At 41.6% G+C, this 23,457-nt stretch overlaps 1 protein-coding gene across 16 annotated transcripts in view; it reads left to right on the forward strand.

The window, feature by feature from the left end:
• Positions 1-23,457, forward strand: part of Dlg2 (discs large MAGUK scaffold protein 2) — a 1,446,492-nt gene that overhangs the window by 1,362,580 nt on the left and 60,455 nt on the right. For all 16 annotated transcript variants that reach the window (XM_055623355.1, XM_055623352.1, XM_055623367.1 and 13 more), the window contains 2 exons: positions 10,449-10,625; positions 19,408-19,483. In XM_055623355.1, coding sequence (XP_055479330.1) covers positions 10,449-10,625; positions 19,408-19,483 — 253 coding nt within the window. The remainder of the gene's footprint in view (positions 1-10,448; positions 10,626-19,407; positions 19,484-23,457) is intronic.

Raw genomic sequence — 23,457 nt, forward strand, 5'->3', positions numbered from 1 at the left:
GCTGTTTAAGTTGTGGCAAGGTATCTGAGAAAAGAGGATTCTGGGTGTAGGATCTGCACTACTGCTGCCCCACAGTCCATCCCACAGTCCATCCCACAGCCCTGCCCCCAAGCACCCTGCTCTATTTTTAACCTTTCCCCAGCAAACTTGCAGTATTTCTCTCCTTTTGCCTGCTTTTGTATGTGCGTGCATGTGTGCATGTGTGTGTGTGTGTTGTTTTGCCTATCTCCCCTCATTAAAATGTAAATTCTCCTAGGCCAGGATTTTTAATATTTTTCTTTCCTTATGTATCTCAAGCTCCCAGAACCATGATTGTGTCATAAGTGCCCAACATTTGATGAATGGATGAGTAGCCAAATCAGTGTACCTCACTACCCACATTACATGAGTTTCCAAGGGCTGGAATCAAACTGGTTCTTTATTTCTGCACTCTCAACAAAGCCCCCTCTGCCCGAGATACTTAGCAGATATATTCTAAATAATGCCACACTCAACGTTCAAATGAACATTATTATTTCATCCGTGGAAGCTTGCTTATGGTCTGAACTCAATGTGTGCATCTGGGTGAGTGTGAAACCACCCAGGTCCAGCTCCTGTTCAGTAGGTGATAACGGAAGCCTCGATGGGCATGGGAGATTTGAAGGCAAAGTTTTCTAACTCCAGGACTTCTTATGTCACAGTGAAGCCTGTGTCTCCCATCTAATTGGGGGGGGGGGAGATAATCCATTAACAGTGTAACAAGCTTAATGCTTGGGAAAGTAGAAAGATTCCCCAGCAATCTAGCACTGTGATGTGTGAGCATTTTGTTACTAGTTTCAAAAACCACCACTATGATGGAACTAGGGGTTTGGAGCACACATAGGTTCTTGGATTTCTTTCTTCCATACTTCATGCATTCTTGGGGAAAATGAACTTTATCTACCACCTCATCTGTTGCTAGTCAGTAAACACTCAGCAATAACAGAGGTTTACGCGCCTTGTTCCCTCTGCAATTAGCAACGCCAGGCGCAAGGGCTGGGATCTGCACAGAGTAGTCTAGAATCGATTACTAAGTAGTGAGCACTTCCTAATATCGAAAAGCTCTTATGTCTATCCTTTATCAGGTGTTTACCCGTTGCTGTACATTTCCATAAGCTCACATATAAAGAAAGGGTTCAGTGACTCACTGAAAATTACACAGATGCTTAAGATAGCAGAGGTAATATTTGAATCCAAGACTCTGATGTATCTGTTTCATGGTGAGTTATCCAGATATTTACTAGATGCTTAAATGGTAATTGTTTAGTCAGCAGTGGTGACCTCTCTTATAGGAATATTTCTTCTTTTTCTCCATTGCAAACTTTTAAATTAGTGACAGTGAAACCCTCACAGGTACATTTCAAGTTTTGGCCTTGCTTTTTAGTTCAGGTCAAAAGTAAAGGGTTACAGCTGGGGCCATGTCAGCACCTTGAACTATATCAGTGTAAGAACCTCCATTGCCTAATACATAAGGTTCTTAAACCTATTCATGTTCCCCTTTCCCACACTTTAGTTTATGAAGCTCCAGCTGATGGCATTTGGGAGGAAACAACAGATTTTAAGATGGCTATGCGTACAACTTCACCCAACCCAGAAAACTGAAACAACATCGCCATGGTCCAATGAGCTCTGCCCTTGGGCAGGTTCAAGTCTGTTGATGCCTCCCTAGGATGGGCTTGGTAGATGTGTCATTCAGGCCTGTGGTATAAATTAATCTGACAGGTGCCAGGACATCTTGAGAGAGAAGGCAGGTTGGAGAGGGCCCAGTCCCCGAAGACGCTGATAATAAATTGTCTGAAATGATCGCCAGGCAGGACCCCATGAATGAGAAATACATTCACACTGTGTCCCTGGGGAAATCAATAGCACTGAAGACCCAAGAGAGACGAGAGAGAGAAATAGATGGTTGTCACCCCTGGAAACAATGATGGTGTCCAAATTATAATCAAAATGTGACAACCACGGAGAGGCTTAGCCTGTAAGGACTTCAGTGCCCAATTAATTCTATCTTTAGTCATGACAATAACTACCTCATTCCTGAGTACAACAGAAATTGGCATTTTCCCAGTCTTTTCAGAGCTTAGAAATAGCCTGGTGAGAAGAGATTGTCTCTAGAGTATAACACTGCCTTGTAGGGTTTGAATGATTAAATGGCCACTTAATACCATAGCCTGACACATCATATAATTTCCCTCCCATAACAATGGAAGAATGCCTTAGTTTTGAGTCACAGACAATTAAACACCCAGGTGTGTCCTTACTACAATACTAGGTCAAAACTTAATAAGCACTGCCATCTTAGGCTATGGACTCTTTGTACGAGATGGCAGAGATGAATTTGTTTCCAAGCATGAATACTGGTTTGCAGTGGCTTCCATCACCCTCTTCACTAAATGCATGTGACTAATAAAGTAGATGAAGAAATAAATGGCTTGCCTAGGACAAATTACCTGGACAGGAAAACTCACGCACAAGTCTGCATACATCATTACTCTTCAAGATATTTGAAGTAATAAGTAAGGACCATGTGCCTGTCTTTACCGTGAAGCAGTGTGTTTCCCCTCGAAAGGTGGCAACAGTGCGTGCTTTCTCCTGATGTCTTTACAAAGACAGTCTGATCCATGCTGGTGTCGCTCAGCTCCTCCTGGCCTGTCGTTCCTAGCTGCTCGTGTACTTTCTGGGGAAACTATGGAATTTCCTTATTAAAACTGATGTTACAAACTGCCTCTTTTGATCATCTCCTCTGTTATGAGCTCTTGAAACCGGAAGAATGTGAAACTCCCTGTCCCATGAGTTTATATAAGCAAAAATATGCAAAGGTTAAAAATTGCAATGAGAGGCTATGAGAAAAACAAATCCAAGGTTTAAGAATATTATAGTTTGGATCTGAAAGATTCCCCAAAGCTCATGTATCAGAAGAAGGCCTGGTCCTCACCATAGTAGTGCTTGGAGATGTGACTTTTGTATTATGAGAGCCCTGATATTATTAGTGGATAAATTCATCAATGGGGTCATAATGGAAATGCACTGTTGGTAAGTGGTGGGTATTTCTGGGATGGAAGTCACCAGGATTATGTCCTAAAATAGTATATGTTGCCTCTGGTCACCTCTTCCATTGGCCTCTGTTTCCTGGCCACCATGGGGTGGACAGCTTTTCTCAACCATGTATTCTCAGTGTTGCTGTTCTGCCTTAACACAAGCCCACAATGAGGGAGCCAAATTATTATAGACTAAAGTCTTAGAAACTCTTAGCGAAAACTAACCTCACCCTTTTAAGTTGTTTTATCTTCTGTATGTTTGTTGGTAATGGAAAGCTACCCAACTCAAAGGAAGAAGAGACAGCAGACTAATTGATCTCTGCAACACAACACGGCTCTACGAGTGCATCTTAACATTAGCTGCATGGAAAACTACTGTCTCTTCAAAGTGTCTAGTGGTACAAAAGCTTAAAACACTGCAAATCTATCAAGTTATTGAGTTGCCTGCTCCTCCTCCTCTTCAATATATGAAAGCTGTAACACATGAAGTTAAGATAGTAAGGTTACAAGGTGGGACTATGTTTAACCCTGTCCCCCTTACTCCGCTCAATTAATTTCTGCTTCCAAGATGCCCTCTGTTGTTTTTTTTTTTATTTGCATAAGTAAGGAAATGAACATTCTTAAGATGGGGGGAAAACAATTTCAGATCTTTAAAATAAGAGCAGTCAAAGGTCAGATCTCTCAGCTTTGGTCTAGCTTTCTTCCCCATACACCCCGGAGGGAAAACGTTTTAAGAAAGTTTACTGTGCATGTCTTTTTATGTCAAATTAAAGATACACCATTTCTAGTTGCCTTTGATGTGGTTAAGAAATAGCTGTTCAACAGAGAAGAGGTGAAGTAAAGGAATTGTTGGCCGAAGGTAGACCTGAAGACTCCCTGTGTCATCTCATTGAATCTCTGCAAATACATGATTGATTGATTGATTACATTTTTAAATAAAATTGGGATTCATATACCCCAATAATTTCTTCAGTGACAGCCTTTGAGAAAGAGGTAGACTGACTTTGCGCTGTCCACAGCAACTTACCTTAATGTTAAAATGGAACACAATCATCAAGACAAGTGGAATAAGATTGGGCAGAGGGCAGACTTTATATATTTTTTTGATTTGGTTCTTTCTTCCCTCGCACAGAAGGGTGAAAGACAGGTCTGCTCTCATCCAACAGAGGTCTGAATTTCAAAGGACTAAGGAAATTGAGTTGAACCACCCTGTTTCTTGAGCCTTAAAGTTGTCATGGAAACAACAGCTTGTTCATCCCAAACAAGTTCACAGCTCAGAAGGGAGTGCTGCTGGTTCTCTCCTTCATTTTCAGATGCCAATGAGGAGACTCTGCTCAGGCTGGAGCAGGAGCCACTGACTTGCAACAGCTTCTGGTCCAGGACAGGAGGTGAAAGTCATTCCAACTGTAGGTTTTTAAATGTAGGCTGCCCCAGAGTTACCAAGGGCCAAGTGCTTTGCAACACTAGAGGAAAAAAGGGTTTGCTGCTTCTCCGCTTTGGCTTCCTAAGTAAGCAAAACAGATGCTGATTTCATAAGAATTAGGTAAAGTATAACAATAATCATCTATATATTTGAGAAAATGATGTTGTAAAAAACAAAAGTATTTTGCATATAATCAAGCCACATTTGGCATTCAGAAGGTTATTAGAATTGCTTGATTTGTTTTTTATTCCAAAGAATGGGTAATGGCTCTGTGTAGTGCTGCAGCTGGTGAGGGGCAGGAAGAGCTCTGCTCTCATGACAGGGTGTGGGAGAGGGGGCATGTACCTCTCTCCCTCAGGAATGTCACATCACAGCAGATGAGAGGGTGGGGCCAGGTCTAACACACTCAAGCCCTCAGCATCCAGCTCGCTGGCAACCTGGCTACCGTGGTCAGCTCTACTGGGCTGCCCTCACTAACTTATCTTAATATCTTTATTTCTACTGGTATTTGTTCAGGGTTATATAGGCTTTTCACACCATGTTCAACATTCTTCTAGTCTCTTCTCAGGGTCCAACTCCAAAGCTGTTCCTAGGTATGTGTTACACAGTACAATGTCAGGCTCCAAAATAGGTACTAGTTTTGTGTTGTTACAGCACCATTTACTCTGCATCGAAGAATTTCAAACAACACAAATGTCTTAACTTACAGTTCTATAGGTCACAGCAGAATCAATGGAAGCTGTTAATAGGCTGTCCCTACTATGGAGGCTGTAGGAGAGAATGTGTTTTCCACTTGTCTTGCATGTTGACAGAATCTAATTCCTTAATATGGCAAAGATCTATTTGAATTACATCTCTTTGGTCCACTCCTATACTTTTCTCTTTCACCTAGGGGCTCATGCGATTAAATTGAGCACACTCAGGTAATGCAGGGAAATCTCCTCAAAGTAAGACCTCCAACTTAACCTCATTTACAAGCATCTTTTGCCATATAATGTATTATAGTCACAAAGCTGTGGAGATTAAGGTATAGCCATAGAGGTTAGGTTAGGATCACATTCTACAACAAATAACTTTTCCCATTCCTGGCAATGCCTCTGGCAGTCTTACCACTTTCATTATTCTCTGCTATCCTAGCTTGAAAGAGATCGATCAAAATACTCAGCAGTGTAGAAAACATCAGTACTGTCATGGCCCATGAATGTTAGATATTATCACAGTCTAAACTCTAAAAGAAAGTGTAAGACTTTGGGTTTGGATGGGTGTTGCTTGTAGAAGAAAGAACTGGGTTGCTTGTAGAAGAAAGAACAGTGAGAAATTTACAGATCTTAGAGTCAGTTTTAACATCCTCATCTTCCCTCTATACATACTTGATATCTCTTCTGACACTGAATACATTACTTATCCAACTTTACTTCATCAGTAACCCAAGGCTAATATGTATATTGTAAAGTAGCTACAAGAAGTGAATGTGCACCTAATAACTGCTGACAACTCTCCAAAATCTAATCCATGGCATCAGTGTACCTGTTGTTACCAAATCATGGGTCCCTTTAGGGACAATGACCTCTAAACACTAATCTTCTCAGTAGTTTCTAGAACTCTAAGGCTCCGGGGCCATGAGCTCTGAATCAGATACATCTACCTACATTTGAGCCATAGTCTTGCCACTAGTTTTTCATCTTTGCTCTTTGTTACTTCTTTCCTTCCAGGACACGATGCTTTTGTGGTGTAGTTGCTGTCAGAAATGATCAAGTAGACCTTAGTCTGTGACAGGCCCTCAGTGTACCGTCCTGTGGCTGTAGCTCTACATCATTCTATGAAATTAATGCACCATTATCTGAATTCCCTCGCAAAAGAAGTAGTCATCTAAGGTTGAGTGGCCGTCACTCTGTGTCACCCAGGAATCGCACATAAGGAATCTGGACAAAGACCCAGGTCTCTCAGAAGACAGGCATATAACCGATGTGCTCTCTTGCCTACCGAGCAACTTGAGCAAGGAAGGAAAGTAAAATGCCCAGCATATAGTCGGGCAGCGCACATGTACTATTTAGTTGGGTGCCCTTGCATTTTGCAGCTACTGTGTGCAGCTACAAGAACAGCAAGCAGCGGCTTCATTCTTTCTTTCTTAAACGTCCCCATTTGGCAGAGATATGAGCATCGCAGTTCAGGGCAGGCAGGAGGGGTGAGAAAGCCATTCCATTATCTGTGTTAAATTCGACTTGTGTTAATGGACTTGTTTAAAAGCACCCTGGGTGGCAAGTATGAGACTTAATGGCACTTTATCAAAGCCGTTGTGATGAATTAGCACATAAAGCAAATTAAAAACAGCTTATCGCTTCTTAAATTAGGTGATGGGGCACTGTAGCATTTTTCCCCAGATGTGGGGATCCATTAATACTGAAAGGAGACAGAAGCTGAAATGTGTCATGTGCTGGGTTTTGGGAATCTGACAAGCCAGAAATCAGTGTAATCCTAGCTGGCTAGATTGGCCAAGATAAACAGACTGCATAGACAGAGCACCATGCTAGGTTCCTCAGCCAGGACATCTATTGCCTCAGCAGAAACAGGAAACTGCCCTTTGGAGACTCTTGGAATGGGTGGTACACCTCGGGGCAAGTATTTGACTTGGTGAGGACTGCCAGAAGTAATCATCATCACATGTGAAGATACTGAGCTGTGAGGAAAGGGTGCATTCAATGGTGATCTGAAGCATTTCCAGACACACGTAGTGAGGCTCTGCTTTGGTCTTACAGGGCCCAGAGACCAGAGAGGGGCATTTAAGATGAGGTGCTAGATAGCCGTAGTAATGGCCAGACACATTCCGGAAGCCACCGGGCTCTGAAGAATGTTGTTGAACACTCTCTGGTGTCAAGCTATTGTCGTGCTACTTTGCGTGTTTGTTTTCATTTAATTCTCACCCCACCTCTTCAAGGTAGCTTGATAATATTTTATAGTTTAAATAAACATAAGGTCCATCAAAAGCCAGGCAGGCTAACCCTGTCTTCTTGACTCCCCCCATGAATGCTCTTTCTTATCTCTGTCCCTCAAACTTGAGGCCTGGAGCCAGTCCGGCAAAGCAGTACTTTCAGCGTAAGGAATTCTGAGATAAGAATAAACTAATAAGGAAGCTTCAGGAATTTGTAGACAATGAGGAAGTCAATCTTGAAAAAGAAATCTAAAATCGCTGGTACTGCTACATCATGGCCAGGAGGCGACAGACTGGGGAAATGAGCTGCAAAGTCAAAGGGCCACAAAAGGAGGTTTTGGAGTCAGGCAGGCGTTACTGTACATTCATTCAGCAACATATATACACATGTGACCTGGAACGAGTCCATTAATATCCTGAGATTCCTTTCTGTGCATAGAAGACTAATCTTTACTTTTATGTTTCTTATAAACCTCTAGGCTAAGTTGTGGTTGCTGTTACCACTTTTAGTCTCCTTACACATAGCCACCACCCCACATCCTTCCAGACTGCATGAGTGACAGGGTAAAGACACCAAGCCAGACCTTGGGTCTGAGGTTCCAACTGCCCTGCATTACTGCCACTGAGCTTGTGTATCCTGGGGCCGCTTACTGAGCCTCTGTTTTCTGGAAAAGGGCATAGTACCATTTTTGGACCTTTACAGGAATGGATAGAGTCACAGATGTGATAGTCTGTGTAGAAATGTGTTGCCAACTATAGAATATATAAAGGAATTTCTCAAGACACTTGCAAGTTTGATTCATGGAGTCCAGCATAGCCAAGCTCAGAACTGATTTTAAAAAAATAGGAAAAAAAAAAATACAAAACAAAATCAGTGAGGGGAAAGGACCAAGGGACAAAGTCTGCAGGAAATGAAATACAAGCTTCCAAGAGCCTTTTCTCTGGGGAGGCACATGGGCCATATCTATCTTCTCTGGTATCCACTTGTGAAAACAGGTGTTGACTGCTGGGCATATGGTTGGAGACCAGAATGGAGGCTTTGTGCTGGGAGCTGCATGGGACAAAGCACAGCAATTTTCAGCCTAAGTGATAGTGTTGGTACAGAATAGACACAAGAACTACTAGTCCAAAACTAGCGGGAATCTTTACAAAATCCACGTTCTTAGATATCAGCTAACGGACACCCTTGCCAAGGGCCTTTTTAAGGACAATTGTCTCCTGACATGTATGTTAACTTTCTTTTTTTCCTTCTTTTCCACAAAGTGCAAAAATCAACAGACAGGAATGTTGTTGGACTCCACTCTAAAGGAGGAGGTAGTTCATCCTTATACTTAGCCACTGTAAGCGAGGCACTGTCCTACATGCTTTATCCACATTGCCTGATGCAGTTTACCCACGCTGCTCAGTAATGGAGGAAGCCCTCAGCAACATATATCATGTTATGAGCAACTGAAGCCTAGGAGAGATTAAGTAGCTTGCCTCCATAACTAGCTGACTATTAAGACACAGTGAAAACAGGGCACGGCCTCAACAGTAGTTCCTCACCGTTATACTGTGTTCTGCTACAGAGCCCCTTCCACATGCTGCCCATGTTGTTTCCATTATGGGAAGGTGATTGTGCATTGAGCACATCTGGCTCTGCAGGGTTAACTGATTTCTGTCTTATCACACAATGAATCGCCATCAGCAGGAGTGGTATCTGTCCTCAACCACCCCCGCTTTTCTGGAGTGGGGCTTTATATAAAGTTTGATGGGGAAGATGCAGATGGTCAAAGAAGAAATAATTTATTCTTGGCACTCAGACCAAAAACAAAAACAAAAAACTTCAAATTACATCACTTAAGTATACTGGAAATGGCTGTATTGTAAGTAATTTGACTTCTATAATATTTGAGAGTTAACTGCTGTCTTCAGCCCTTTTTGGTTACCATGGCAGCAGATGTGACATTTCTTTGACAGAGAATTGGGTTGGGGGTAATGGGGGAGAGAAAAAAAGGAAAAGAACCAGCGTTTCTCCTAATGATTTTAGAAAAGTTTACTCTCCAAATGAGTTTGGTTTACATATATGTGGTTATAATATAAAGAGAGTCTAAGCAGAGTAAAAAGAATTCATAGGGAGGCCATAGAACCTTCAATATTCTATGTGGTGGTGGGCTTTGAGATGAGGTGGATTAAAAAAAAAAAACACTATCGTACTCAAAATAAAATGTCACATCTTTATGACTTCAGCTACTCCGTACTCATCATCTTGATCCTGTTTCCAACTCTGGCACTGAACCAGGCTTAGAAATTGGACTGCACTGGGCTCAAGCAAGGCTCAGCCAAACCTCTTCCATGACAACAAAGAATCGCAGTTGAGAGTGAGGAGTGTGGTAATGAGGCAGGCCTGGGTTTTATGGAAGTAAAAAAGCTGCAGTATTGTTCAAAGGATTTTGTTCTGTACAAATGTAAACACAGATCTTTTTTTCACTTTTTACATTTTAAGAACTTATTCAGGTCATTACAGTAACCCCTTAAAGCACCCAGAGTTGGTGATAGATAATTCAGTATTCTGTTGTTGGGGACAGTCAGTCTCTCTGGGTAGACATTTTACATTTTTATTACTTTTCTCTATTATAAAGGAAGAAGTGTAAAAGCTATTATATTGAAGAGAATTTACTTATAGCAGAAAGAACTTAAGAAACAAAGTGTGTTTTTCTTTTTGTTTATTTTTCCTTTGTAAAATTTGATTCTAATAGGAAGAAAACTATCTCAATTGAGTAATAAACTGAGGATCTAATCTCTCATTATCACCATGTTATATCTCATGGCATCCAAGAAATAAAGAAACAAACTCCAGTTATAAGGACCTATAGTCCACCCCTCCCTGAAAGAAAAAGCAAGAAGTAACCTTAGTATATGGCCAAAAAGAGAAAACTGTATAGCAAAATCCAGGAAGCCGTACAGGGCTTGATGAAGTCTGGGGGCAAGAGCTGAAATTCAAAAGCATGTGCTTAAAATCAGTGTCCTAACCATACTATCATCTGTTCTTTTCTTTCAGAGCCATGTTTGACTACGACAAGAGCAAGGACAGTGGGCTGCCTAGCCAAGGACTTAGTTTTAAATATGGAGACATCCTCCACGTCATCAACGCCTCTGATGATGAGTGGTGGCAAGCCAGAAGGGTCACATTAGATGGGGACAGTGAGGAGATGGGAGTCATTCCCAGCAAGCGGAGGTAAGGATGCCTTCTGGGAATCAGAGCATGCCTGCATGCATGGGAGGCAGGGAGGGCGGGAGAGGGAGGGGGAGAGTGTTATCTATCTCGGGAGTAGATATGCAGGGAGGGGAGGATGGGGGAAGCCGTGCACAAAATGACAATTTAAGTGCGATAGGCATTCTACAGGAAAAATGTCAGCAGTGACAGGTGACAAGAATAAAAAAATTTGCATTCTCTGCGTGTTAGGATTTTACCAAAATTGGTGAGTGTGTTGAGGCATAAAGGGAAAAAGGAAGAGCTGCTTAGATGCTGCTGCTGGCAGCTATATGCAAAAACGTTGTTCTTATGAGCCTGCGTGCCAATTCACAAACTGGTGCACTGATGACCTTAGTTCAGCATTTACTCATAAATTTACAGAAAGACTGAAGATCAAAGACAACTTACTACCCAGCTGCTTGAGCTCTGAGCTGTTCCATTAGCTAGCTGGACGGTATCTTTTACTTTTAATCCGTCCTGTTCCCCATCCCAGCATTCCCCGTAGTTGCTCCAATTTTACATCTACGTATTTCTTAAGCATATCAAACCCTTCTCCTCCAAATGCTTCCTCAACTCTGTTTTTTAAAGGCAGAAAAATTCCTCACTCCTCCATATGCCCTAGCAGCCTCACTCACCACCATCAAGAACTTCCCTTCTCAAGAGCTGGCACAAGGCCTGGTCAAGGAAAAAAAATTCAGTATCAAATCAAAAGTCAGTCAGCTTTCTGTCAGAGCTGGAGAAGGGGCTCATGAGTCCCCACCCGTAGCTGAGGAGTTCTTGACAGGTAATGGCTGCTAAGGGAGGGAGAGCTAGTTTTCATCAGGGGCTCATCCCTGGTCGGTTGACCATACCCCAGTCGATGGCCCCATACCCACACATATATGGGAAGCACTAATTGGGCTCAGCGGGCGAGGAAGGGAAGGGGCGATGAACAGATGTGAAGTTGGGAGGAGCTCTAGGAAAGAGGAACCAGGAGAAGGTGGGGGGGTAATCCACACCGCATCTTCTTGCTTCCAACTTGTCACGCATCTACCACTCCTGCCTTCCCGCTGTGTGTGCGCTTTTTTTAAAATTTCTTTTGCTTTATTTTTTTTTAGTTTTTATTAATTATATTTTATTCATTTTGTATCCCCCCTGTAGCTCCCTCCTCCCCCTTCTCCATGCATGCCCCTCCCCAAGTCCACTGATAGGGGAGGTCTTCCTTTCCTTCCTTCTGATCCTAGTCTATCAGGTCTCATCAGGAGTGGCTACACTGTCTTCTTCTGTGGCCTGTAAAGGCTGCTTCCCCCTCAGGGGGAGGTAATTAAAGAGCAGGCCAATCAGACAGTCCCTGTCCCCATTACTGTGGAACCCACTTGGATACTGAACTGCCGTGGGCTACATCTGTGCAGGGGTTCTAGGTTATCTCCATGCATGGTCCTTGGTTGGACCAGTATCAGTCTCAGAAAAGACCCCTATGCCCAGATTTTTTGGTTCTGTTGCTCTCGTTGTGGAGCTCCTGTCCTCTCCAGGTCTTACTATTTCCCACTTCTTTCATAAGATTCCCTGCACTTTGAAAATGCTCAATCCCCATTCAGAAAGGCAAAGAGAATGGACATCAGAAGAAGGAGAAAACAGGGAACAAGTCAGGAGCCTGCCACTCAGGGCCTCTGAAACGCTCTAGCCGGCAGGGTATCAAAGCAGATGCTGAGACTTATGTGTGTGCTCTTTTTAATCATGTAGTCCTAAAACAGTGATTCTTAATACTACTCAGTTTGTGTGATTGTGCTTTTTCATGTCAAGAGGACACGTGTCCTTGGTTGTGCAGATGTAGTTAACCAAAGCTGTCTGAGGAGCTGTTCCTGGGAAGAGCTGTCGTGTTCACTTGGCCCTAAGGATGGAAACAGAGTGCAGGAGTGAAATCTGCGTCTGAGATAGATTTCAGCTCCTTTTAAAGAAATCATTCTTCTCATTGAAGTTTCCTAGAGAAGACATAAAAGAGACTCAAATTTTAGATGGGAGAGTTGAACCAAGTAATGGTCCGGGGCTTTTCAACCCCAGGCTTCTGTGATCCTAACCGTCATGTCAATAGTCACTCATTCATTCAAGTGCTCATCATTTACCTCAAAGATCCGCCCTCTCTGAAACAGTTTTCTGCTTTCTGTGATCATCCTTGAATTGGCTTTTTCATACTTTAAAAAAAAAAACAAAACAAAAAAAAAAAAACATTGTTTTTTGTTTGTTTGTTTTTCTTTTTAAAGAAGCCATTTTAACAGTCATCTTAATAGCTGGCTTGAAAAACTCTGTCCAAGTTCTGCTGTGTTCATGTTTATTTGCATTCTTTTGCATATGAAATACAAATATCCTACCCTGCAGATATATACTATACAAAGTTAAATATATTTGTATTTATTTTTATCATAAATTTTATATTATGTTTTTAGCATTTTAATTATGTCAAACATGTTTCATTTTATGTATTATAAAACTAGTATTTCATCACTGTAGAGAAATATGAGAAAACTAAAAATTGCAGATAATCCTACCTCTTAAAGAGCTCTCACATGTTACTTTTCATGCCATTAAAAATCCAATTGAGAGATAGCTCAGTAGTTGAAAGCATGTACTGCTCTTGCAGAGGGTCCAAGTTTGATATTTCTGTCCCAGCACCCACAGCGGAGGGCTCGTGACTGACCTTCCATTTACTTCAGTTCCCGGAGGATGCGATGTGTCTGTTCTCCCCAAGCACCTGTACTCATACGTGTATATCCCCCGAATATGCACATATTAAAAATAAAATTTTAATATTTTCTAAAATCTAAATCAATGTATTCAACTGGCAGATGTTTCAAATCATTGGCTCCCTTCTCACCTGCTTTGAGAGTTCATGTAGGAGTGTGTAAGTCTGGCCTGGATAGCAGCAGCTCCTGGCTTCACCTTTTATCATTTTCTTTTGATGGTTCTGTCTAATCATCCGAAGCCACTGTAAGGCAAAATATATGAATGCTGTCAGTCTCTCCTTCTTTTAGATAAAGAATAAATGTATGCATAAAATACTCTCAGGGCATGTCAGACCTGGTGTGGTGCCCTCTGTGGTTTTTAATATATTCAAGCCTCATTACAAATCTGTGCATACGATGTTGTTATTAGGGCCTTCATATAAGTGAAAGCGTTGCAAACTACCGGAGATCGTCCAGCTAGTGGCAGAGCTGAGATTTGAGTTCAGAGCGCAGAATCTTAACTCACGTGGTCTTGCCTCGTAAAGGTACAATGATAGAGTTGAAACCAATCAATTCAGTCAGCATTGCTTAGGGTTTGTCTACGTGCCATGCTTACTGTGTGTGTTACAGGAACACTGCCTCCATCTCATCATGGAGCCAGCCTGTTACATGATGAGATACACATGACGGCACCTGTACCTGTGCTGGCTCTTCCATGACTAAAGCAATGGGGCCTCCGTTATGAAGGTACCAAGAGGAGAGAAAAGGCAACAGACTGAGGATAAATTCCTTTTCGTTATATCAGTGACCGTATGTTACAGCCATTGTTGCTGCTGTAACTCAGTACAGCTGACTACCTTAGCTATAAAGTAGACAGGTTTATTTAGCTCATGTTTATGGAGTTCTGACAGCACAAGGTTGAGCGGCCACATTGGCTGAAGGTTTTACTCATAAGTCCTCTGAACGTCCTAGGACCTTACAGGGCATCCCATGATGAGAGAAGCACATAAACTTCAACCCCCACTGGCTTTTATAAGCGGCCCACTCTCACAATGACCTATAAGTCCATTAGTGTTTTAGTTTATAAACGGATTAATCATATGTGAAAGCAGAATACTCAAAACACAGCCCCCCCCCAATGTTCTACCTGCTCTACTTATTAACACCGCACAATGATGGTTAAATTTCAATGTAAGTTTTGGAGGGAGCATTAACTAATAGCATTATGCATTGTGCCAGATGCTTTCAAATACATGATTTCAATTTAATCTTCACAGAAGCCTCCAAGAGAAAGTGGAGGTCATAGAACCAGGAGCTGAGCCACACTCTATGAATCCAAGTGACCACTCATTGATTATTGGATAGAGCCCATATCTAACATGAAAAGTTTTCTGGCCTGTTCCTCACAGCATCCGCTCATGTGGATAGTATTTCAATTTCCCCCCAATTAGGGCCTAAGAAACACAAGCATAAGAACCCCCAGGAACAGATCATGCTCCCCTTGTCCAGTGCTCCAATCAGTTATGGTTGATCAGAACCTGAAAATACGAGATGGGGCTGGAGGAAGGACAAAGGACTTGGTAAAGCATAGTCATTTGGTGCTGTCCAGGAGGCCCAGGTATCAGAATCGATTGCTCAAGTTTTGCCATCCAGTTCATGTTGGTCAGCAACAAGACCAGGTGAGGAGGATTACATCTGCTTAAACAATCTAATTAACTGGTAGAGTCAAAGTGTGGAACGGAACATGTGATAGCAGTTTCACTGCCATCAGGCCTATAATACAGGTCCACCATTTCCATAAGCAGAGGGGCCTTAATATACCCTTTTGCCAAAGGAGTTAAATAACTGCAGAAGATTTAAAATTTCTATTTATATTTTTAATGTGTGTGGATGCTTGCCTTTATGTATATCTGTGTGTGCCTGTGGCCCACAGAAGCCCCTGGGATTGGAATTACCAGACATCTGTGTGTTGCTGTGTGTCTGGGAGTCCTCTCCAGCCCCTAACATAGACTTTGGCTGATAGAAAACATAGGGAAATGATGAACATTTAATGAAAAACACCTCTTTCTTGACAAGCTACTTCAAGTTCTTCAGCCTGAGTTTTCACAGACAGGTCAAGAACTAATAGCCTTCTGGAGACTTCATTCATTCATTTGGCAAAGATTCCTGTCTTTTTAGATTCACATGTTCTATGTACTATGAGCCCAGCGCCATGTTAAGTCGTGAATCATAGTACAGGTTAAAGATAAAACAGGTAATATGCTGAGCACAACTTTCAGCACTCTGAATTTGAGGCCAGCCTGCCATGGTATACTGCTTCTTCCCTGATTATATGCTTAAGTCTGGTTGTGTATAATTTATATAATTCAGAATATTTGGACAATAGAGCTGGAAGGAGTAGGGCACAGCATTTGCGGGGAAAATCAACCTAGGCCTCCTGTGGCTATGTATTTGCTTTTCAACTCTACATTTCAATTCATCCAAGCCCTCATGTTTGTTGAGAATTTCCAATGAGTAAAATAGGCAAGGTAGATCTTTGAGTTCTGTTTGGCCAAAAGCATGGCTATGGGTAGACCTGGTGTCAGCTGTTAGAGGGAGCAAGATCAAACTGTTCCCATCACCTTCATGCGTCAATCTTTGACAGCCACAAAATGGGGTTGACAAGACCTGTGTTGTGGGGTTGAGAGACCAAGCAAGATGATACAAATAAGAAAGAAAACCATTAGTAGCTGCATATTAAAACTTCAGCCATCATGTATATTCCCATTATTCATGATTCTTCCCACCCAAGGAAGAATCAAGATGTTCCAATCTCCTCATGAGTGAACCCAAGCAATGTCTCCTTAATAAGCTACCATTTTCACTTTTTACTTTTGCCTGTGTTAAAGATGCCTGTTTGTTTGTTTGTTTGTTTGTTATGTCCTATTCTGTCTTGTTTTTATTTATTTTCTAATGAGAGAGTGAAAGAAAAAGTGTGAATTTAGGTGAGTGGGGAAGCAGTAAAACTGTGGGGAAGGAAAAATCATAATCAGAATATATTACATAAAAATCTATTTTCAATTAAAAAATTATTAACAAGCCATAGTACTTGTTAGACACAATACCAAAAAGGCGCGTGTGTGCATTTATATGTGTCTGACAATATTCTTTGTAAATTTTTAAAAATTTAAGCAATGATCCCACTAAAACTGCTCTATTAAGGTCACCCAGCAGGAACAGTGAAAGGATGACCTCAGAAATCTGTGAAGAAATGTAGAAATTACACCCAAATAATTCTTAGGTCAGAATACTGCACTGAGCCTTGTGTCATGTGTCTTGTGGCTTCTGTGGGTTCATGCAGAATTTATTTGCATTCTCTAAGCAAATAGCCATGTATTTTCCACATGCTGCAGTCATTTTGAAAGAGTGGGATAAACCAGGGGTCCCCATCATTAGCTGAATTAATGCAAAGAAGTCAGAATAAAGCTAGAGGTTCTGACAACAGTTTCAGGGAAATCTGCAGAGCTGAATAAGAATTAGCATTTGCACTTGAACTCAGAGGGGAGAGGAGCTGCTGGAGCTCTGAGCCGGCCTCTTCTTGGGCTTCTTTCACGTATCTTCAGCCTTTCTTGCTGTCCTCCCAGCTGTTACGCATTGAGTGGGTGCAGGGACAGATTCCCATCATTGGTTTTTCTCCATGGAATATACTGCTTTAATATATGATGTTAGATATGAAAGTTTTTGTTCAGCCCTTTCCGCTCAAATATTCTACTCTGCCACTGAAATGAATGCTTTCTGAAACTTCATTCCGTAACTATAGAAACCCAGATCTTCAGTGTTTCAGTTGGAGACACAAAAGAGCTCTCGGTTAGGAAGAAGCCTGCTGTTAATTACAGAGCTAAGAATAGCTTAGACTTAATAAACCATTAAGTTTCTATAGATTCAGGATTATTTTTCTTTCTCTCTTGCTCTTTTGTTTTCCCAGAAATTAAAAAAAAATGAAATTAAAGCTAGCCAAGTTTAAACAGAATCACACAGCAGCCCAGCAAATAATATTTCTGAACAGTGATGATCCACAGAGGAGCCGCTGTATTAGACTCCTGAGTGTTTCATGCCCCCTCATATCCAAAGCAAAATGTTTTAAAGAAGGAAATCAAGATGTAACTTATGGAGAGATAAAATGCAGTGTTTTGCAGAGCAGGAAATAAAAACAGTGTTTTGCTGTAGGGACTTGGAAAAGTCAAGGAAATATTTAGATTCTTCTTTCTCAACTCCAGCTTCAAATGGAAATGGGTGAAATTTTATTTTGTGGTATTTCTTCAGCTCTTCTCTTCTCCCAATTAACCTTTCCTATCCTCTACTGATATCGCCTAGGTTATGGCAGGAGCTTGTGAACAGACCCCAGGTTCCCCTTTTCTCTTCCTTTGCAACATTGTTTTCCACTGCACCAGGATTCTTTTCTTAAGAGACTTGTTTGAAGGGTTAGAGAGGTAACACAATGGTTCAGAGTATTTGGCTTTTTCAGAGGGCCAAGGTTCAGGTTCCAGTACACATATCCAGCAGCTCACAAATGCCTGTAAATCCAACTCCGGGAAACAATGCCTCCTCCAGCTTCTACAAGCACTGGCATACACGTGACATAACTACAGGCACACACATGCATGTACACATGAATAAAAAGAAATCTCTAAACTCTTAGTTCGATTATACCGCCTTCCTCATTTATGCTTTGGTACTGCTTCCCAAGTCCTTGACTAGCTCAGTGTTGTAGGTGGGGGAGGAGGGAAGGGGAGTTCGTGTTCATTCATGTTTCTGTGGGCGCACGTGTGTGTATGAATGCATGTCTACACAACCCATGGGTGCCTTTTTCATGCACCCCCTCCCTTTTTTAAGACAGGGACTGTCACTGGCCTAGAAGCAGGCTGAACTAACTAGCTAGCCTGCCCTAGGAATTCATCTATCTCTGTCTTTTCTAGGATTATGAGCTCATCCTTCCACCCCTACCCCAGGCCTGGCCTTTTACAGGGCTTCAAACTCAGGTCCCTGTGCGCATAAGGCAAGCACTTTATCAACAGGTGTCTCCCCAGCCATTTTTTTTTTTTTGGAGACATTTTGTGATTTCATGTAGGTCAGGCTAGTGTTGAAGTCATATATCTAATGTTGACCTTGAATTCTACCTTCTACCTTCTAAGCAGTAAGGTTTCATACATGTGCCACTATACCTGACCTAACACCCTGTGGAACCCTAAAACTTCACTAGCCTCGCCTCATTTTGTATGGACCCCAAGGCACAGTCCTCTATAGAACCCTACAACTTCAATAGCCTCGCCTCAACTTGTACGAACCCCGTGGCATAGTCCTTCAAGTGCCTGGCTTGTTAGCAACTGGAATACATGCAAACATTATCCTACTGACAAGCTCTTTCTCCCCCTTCTAGTTTCAGATTAACTGACATCCCCTTCAGAGAACCCTAGACATGCTCTTTATCCCTCCCTCCTCCCCCCAGGACACTGGCCTTCTGTGTTTGCTAAAAGCGTGTCATAATAAATGCCTGTTACAATCATGCTTTAAATTTTTTTTCTTTCCCTCGTTCCCATATCCTCAGTTAATAACACAGCAAATGCTCATTTAGTGGAAGGTAAGGGATGACAGAAGGACATTAGACTCCTTGGAGGGACATTCGAGATGACATATAACATAAGGTTACCAAGTGAAGCTAACTGTGTAGATACTATTTAATATGAAAGAACAGAAAGGGTTTGTTTCCACTCTAGGTGTTGGGTTTCCTAGGCTGTTATTTCCTGAAATAAATTCTGGTTGATACATTAAGCATTTCAGTAATTTTTATCTCTGTTACTTCCAAATAGTAGGACTCTGAGTGCACATCAGACAAAAATGTCTATGGACATAATTAGAAGTTTGGACATTTTTTTACCAAGACTTTTTACCCTTATCAAAGGAAGTAGACCATTTCAGAGCATGTTTTATTTGAGTTATATGGATGAGAAGAAGAAGTACTCTTTACTTAATAAGGAACCTAATCATAAATGCCTTGCCACTTAATTGACTGTTTCTGCTTTCCTTAGGGTGGAAAGGAAGGAACGTGCCCGATTGAAGACAGTGAAGTTTAATGCAAAACCTGGTGTGATTGATTCAAAAGGGGTAGGTACAAACTGATGGCGACATCAAGTTCCCTCAACTGCTATGGATTTAGTGATGATTAACATTCGGGCTTTCAACAGCAAAGAGATAACAGCACCACTAGACAAGAGAGCACTGTCACAAATTACTGCTGAAAGTAATGTTGTTTCTGATAAAGTGGGTTTATTACAAATATATTAGTTACTGGGGACAAAACTAGTGATAACAAACGTGTGTGTTGACAATTGCGAAGATGAAAAAAAACATAGTTTAGGTGTTTTCTTTAAATGTCCTTAGGTCACATTTCATAGACAGTATCTGCTCAACTGAAAATGTAGCTAGTTTGACACACATTATACACTTAAAACCATAGTCATAGAAATACAGACATGGGTCATTTAAGTGAATATGCACATTGTTGTGACAGACATAGAAGAAAGGTAACAGCAACAAAATCCTACCATATTAACCCTTGTGTACATTTCTTCTGAATCACAGCTTCAATGGCACATAATTCAACTATCATACAACTTTCCCCCTTAAATTTAGAGGTGGGCAGCCACTGCCACAACCAACTTGGGAAATTTCACCACTCCATAAAGAAATCCTATCGAGGTTAACAATCATTTCACATTTCCCAGTCTCCCTTCCCCACACAACCACAGTCAGCAACCTATTTTGTGTCTTTATAGATATACCTGTAAATACTTCATATCAATGGAATATGCTCTTTTATGACTGCGGATTGCACCCCACATTCTTTTCTTCAAGTTGCATTTACACTGCTTCATTTCTTTTATTGCCATATAAAATTCCATTGCATGGACATGCCCCATTTAGCATATCCATTATCAGCTGATAGTCATTTGCGGTGTTCCCAGTTTTTTAGCTAGTATGGGTAATGCTACCATGAACCTGTATTAAGATTTTGATGTGGGCGTGTTTTCACTTTCATTGCTTATATAGTGCAGGAACACTGCTGACCCCTTCAGGGATATAACGGCTCGGTACTGCACATCTTAGGAGCTGCAGGTGTTTTTACGCAGTGGCTGCAACATTCCACATTTCTATCACCAGTGTGTGTGTTACAGTTTCTCCACAGACTGAACAGTACTTGTTGCGATGTGTCTTTTAAAATTTTAGCTACTTTGGTTGGTATGAAGCTGTGTGTTATTGTGTGATTTTGATTTGTAGTTCCCTAAGCAATGGAGCAGGTGAGCTCCTTTTTATGGACTGACTGGTGCATCTTTTCTGAGAGATATCACCTTAGATGCAGTCTATTTTTAGGTTGGACTTTTTTGCTTGTTTGTTTTTAGGCTTGATTCATTTACTTCTGAGTGCTCTCTCTGCATGTACACCTGCATGTCAGAAGAGGGCATCAGATTGTGAGCCACCGTGTGGTTGGTGGGAATTGAACTCAGGACCTCCGGAAGAACAGACAGTGCTCTTAACCACTGATCCATCTCTCCACTCATCCAGCTCCCTAAGTTGGAATTTTGCTGGTGTTATTGTAACTGGGTACTAGAGTCTCTTCATATATTCTGGCAGGTTGTTGCAAAACCTTTGTCTTCACTTATTTCATGTGTGTGTATGTGTCTGCTGTGTAAATGTGCGCATGTGAGTGTGTGTGTGTGTGGGAATATGTGTGTGGCGGGTGCATTTGTGGGGTTGGGAGTGTGGCTGGTTAACGTCAGAAATCTTCTGTTGCTCTTTCATCTTTAAAGTAGTGCCTTTCAATCAAACTGTAACTCAGCAATGCCACTGGTCGTCCCAGCCAGCTGGCTCTGGGGACCCAGTCCCTACCTTCTAAGGCAGGAGCCACACCCAGCAGGCGCTTACATTGGTCCTGAAAAGATGGGTGCCAGTCTTCTCGCTTTTGTGGCCAAGCACTTTAGCTACTGAGCCATCTTCTCAGCCCTGTACTCTGCCCTGAAAGGAGTTTTCAGATTAATACTTTCTGTTTCACTTTTCTCTGTTCTCTTCCTATTCTCTCGACAGTGTTCTTTGAGATACAAAGCCTTCTATTGTGATTGTTTCCAATTTATTTCTCCTTTTCTTGCTTTTTAATGCAATGTCTAAGAACCACTGCCTAATCCAAGGTCATGAGGGCTTATGTTATACTTTTTTTGTGTGAAGGTTATAATTGTAACTCTTTATGTTAAAGTCTTAGCCAACTTTGAGCTAGTTTTGTTCATGGACAGGCACGAGATTCCAATTGTATTTTTTTGCATGAAAATTATTTGCTTAATTTTATTTAACATCATTCATGGCAAATGTATAGAAATATATCATTTCATGTAGCTATTATATCTTATAACATCTGTGGTTTTGACGGTTTTAGTGAATTTCTCAAAATTTATTACATATAAGATACATCGTATGGACAAAGAGAATTTTCCCTTTTCTTCCCCCTTCGATGTGGATAACTTTTCTTACTTAATTCCCCTGGCCGGAACCTCTAACACAATGATAGAAGTTTGAAAGGAGAAAGGGTCAAAGGCAGGTCTCTTTGTCTTACTCTTGATCTGAGAAAGAAGTTTAGTTTCTTTGTAATCATTCCGTATAACACTGGCTATAACTTTACTGTGTTTAAAAAATATAGCTCCAGAAAAGGCAATACTAGCTCTCCGCTTACTCCTAGGCCCATTAGTCTGGAGACTCGCAGCTCTTGTACATACTGGTCAGGCTTTCACGGCCTCTCTGTTGATTGATTCTAAGGTTCTCTAGCTGCAGTAACCGTGACGGTCACCCTGCGCTGCTTGGGTCACTTTGGTGCTTGGCAATGTCAGTCAATGATAAGGGCGTTCGTGATCCCCCTCCCCCCTCTCATCCCAGACAGTTTTCCTCTTCAGTGCAAGTGCTGAATTTGTCTCACTGTCGCACTGAGGACCATACTAGTGTCCTGTTGCTGTGCTGCAAAGTAAGTCCTTCCACCTGTTTACATTCCCATTCCTTTTCTATGTATGTTCTTTGCTTTGCTTTTCTCCCCTAAAAATTGTGGCTTGTGGGTGAGTGGGGGGGGGGACAAAAACACCACCAGTTTTGCTCAATAGGTAGAGTAGATCATTTGCCAAGGCTTTTGTTAAGCAAGCCACGATGCTGTCCTTTGTATATTAAGTAGAAGTATCATTGAGAAGCCCAATCAGTGACACAGTATTTTATTTTGCCCAAAAATATTTAAGTGAAATAGAAATTCATCTGTACGTGTGGCATCATCCTTAAAAATGAGGGTCTGTGACGTCATGGTATAGAGTTCTTTAAAACAAGCAACACTTCAAAATAGTAGAAATTTTTATTGACTCCTGATGAGAACTTAATAATAGATGTCCTATTTATTTCACTTATACAGACGAGACACACCAGAGAATTTGAGTGGAATGCCTCCCTGTGTCAGACATAAGCTGTGGATTTGTGTGGTGTACAGACTATAATACAGATCCTTCTTCCCACAAGTTAATCAGTGATAGCCAGAACACATGGGATACCTCTCAGTATTAGGCACTGTTCTATTGCTGTGAAGAGACACCATGACCAGTTCAACTCCTATAAAAGAAAGCTTTTAATTGAGGCTTGCTTACACTTTCAGAAAGTCAGTCCACCATGATCATGGTGGGAGGCAGACAGGCACGGCTCTGGGGCTGTAGGCGAGAGCTACATCCTGCCTCACACACAGGCAGCGTGCAAGGAGGGCACACTGGGTCTGGCAAAGCCCAACCCCCAGTGACACACCCACTCTTCTAAAAAGGATATACCTCCTAACCTTTCCAAACAGTCTGTCAACTGGAACTTAGCATGCAAAAAGTAGAAGTCTATAGGGGCATCTTGATTTACACCACCACACCTTTGGAACTGTATTTGTTAAACACCATTAGCTGCTGAATAAAATGTAAACTCTGGGACCCAAATAGGCTATTGAAGAAGAGGAAGAGGAATATGGGAAGCAAATCCAAAAATGGAAAGTCAGGAGAGCACTAGCCTGTGTTCTCGCTTTAGTT

Source organism: Psammomys obesus, unplaced genomic scaffold, assembly GCF_907164565.1.
Source record: "Psammomys obesus unplaced genomic scaffold, mPsaObe1.curated_primary_1811, whole genome shotgun sequence".
In the NCBI taxonomy this organism is placed as follows: Eukaryota; Metazoa; Chordata; class Mammalia; order Rodentia; family Muridae; genus Psammomys; species Psammomys obesus.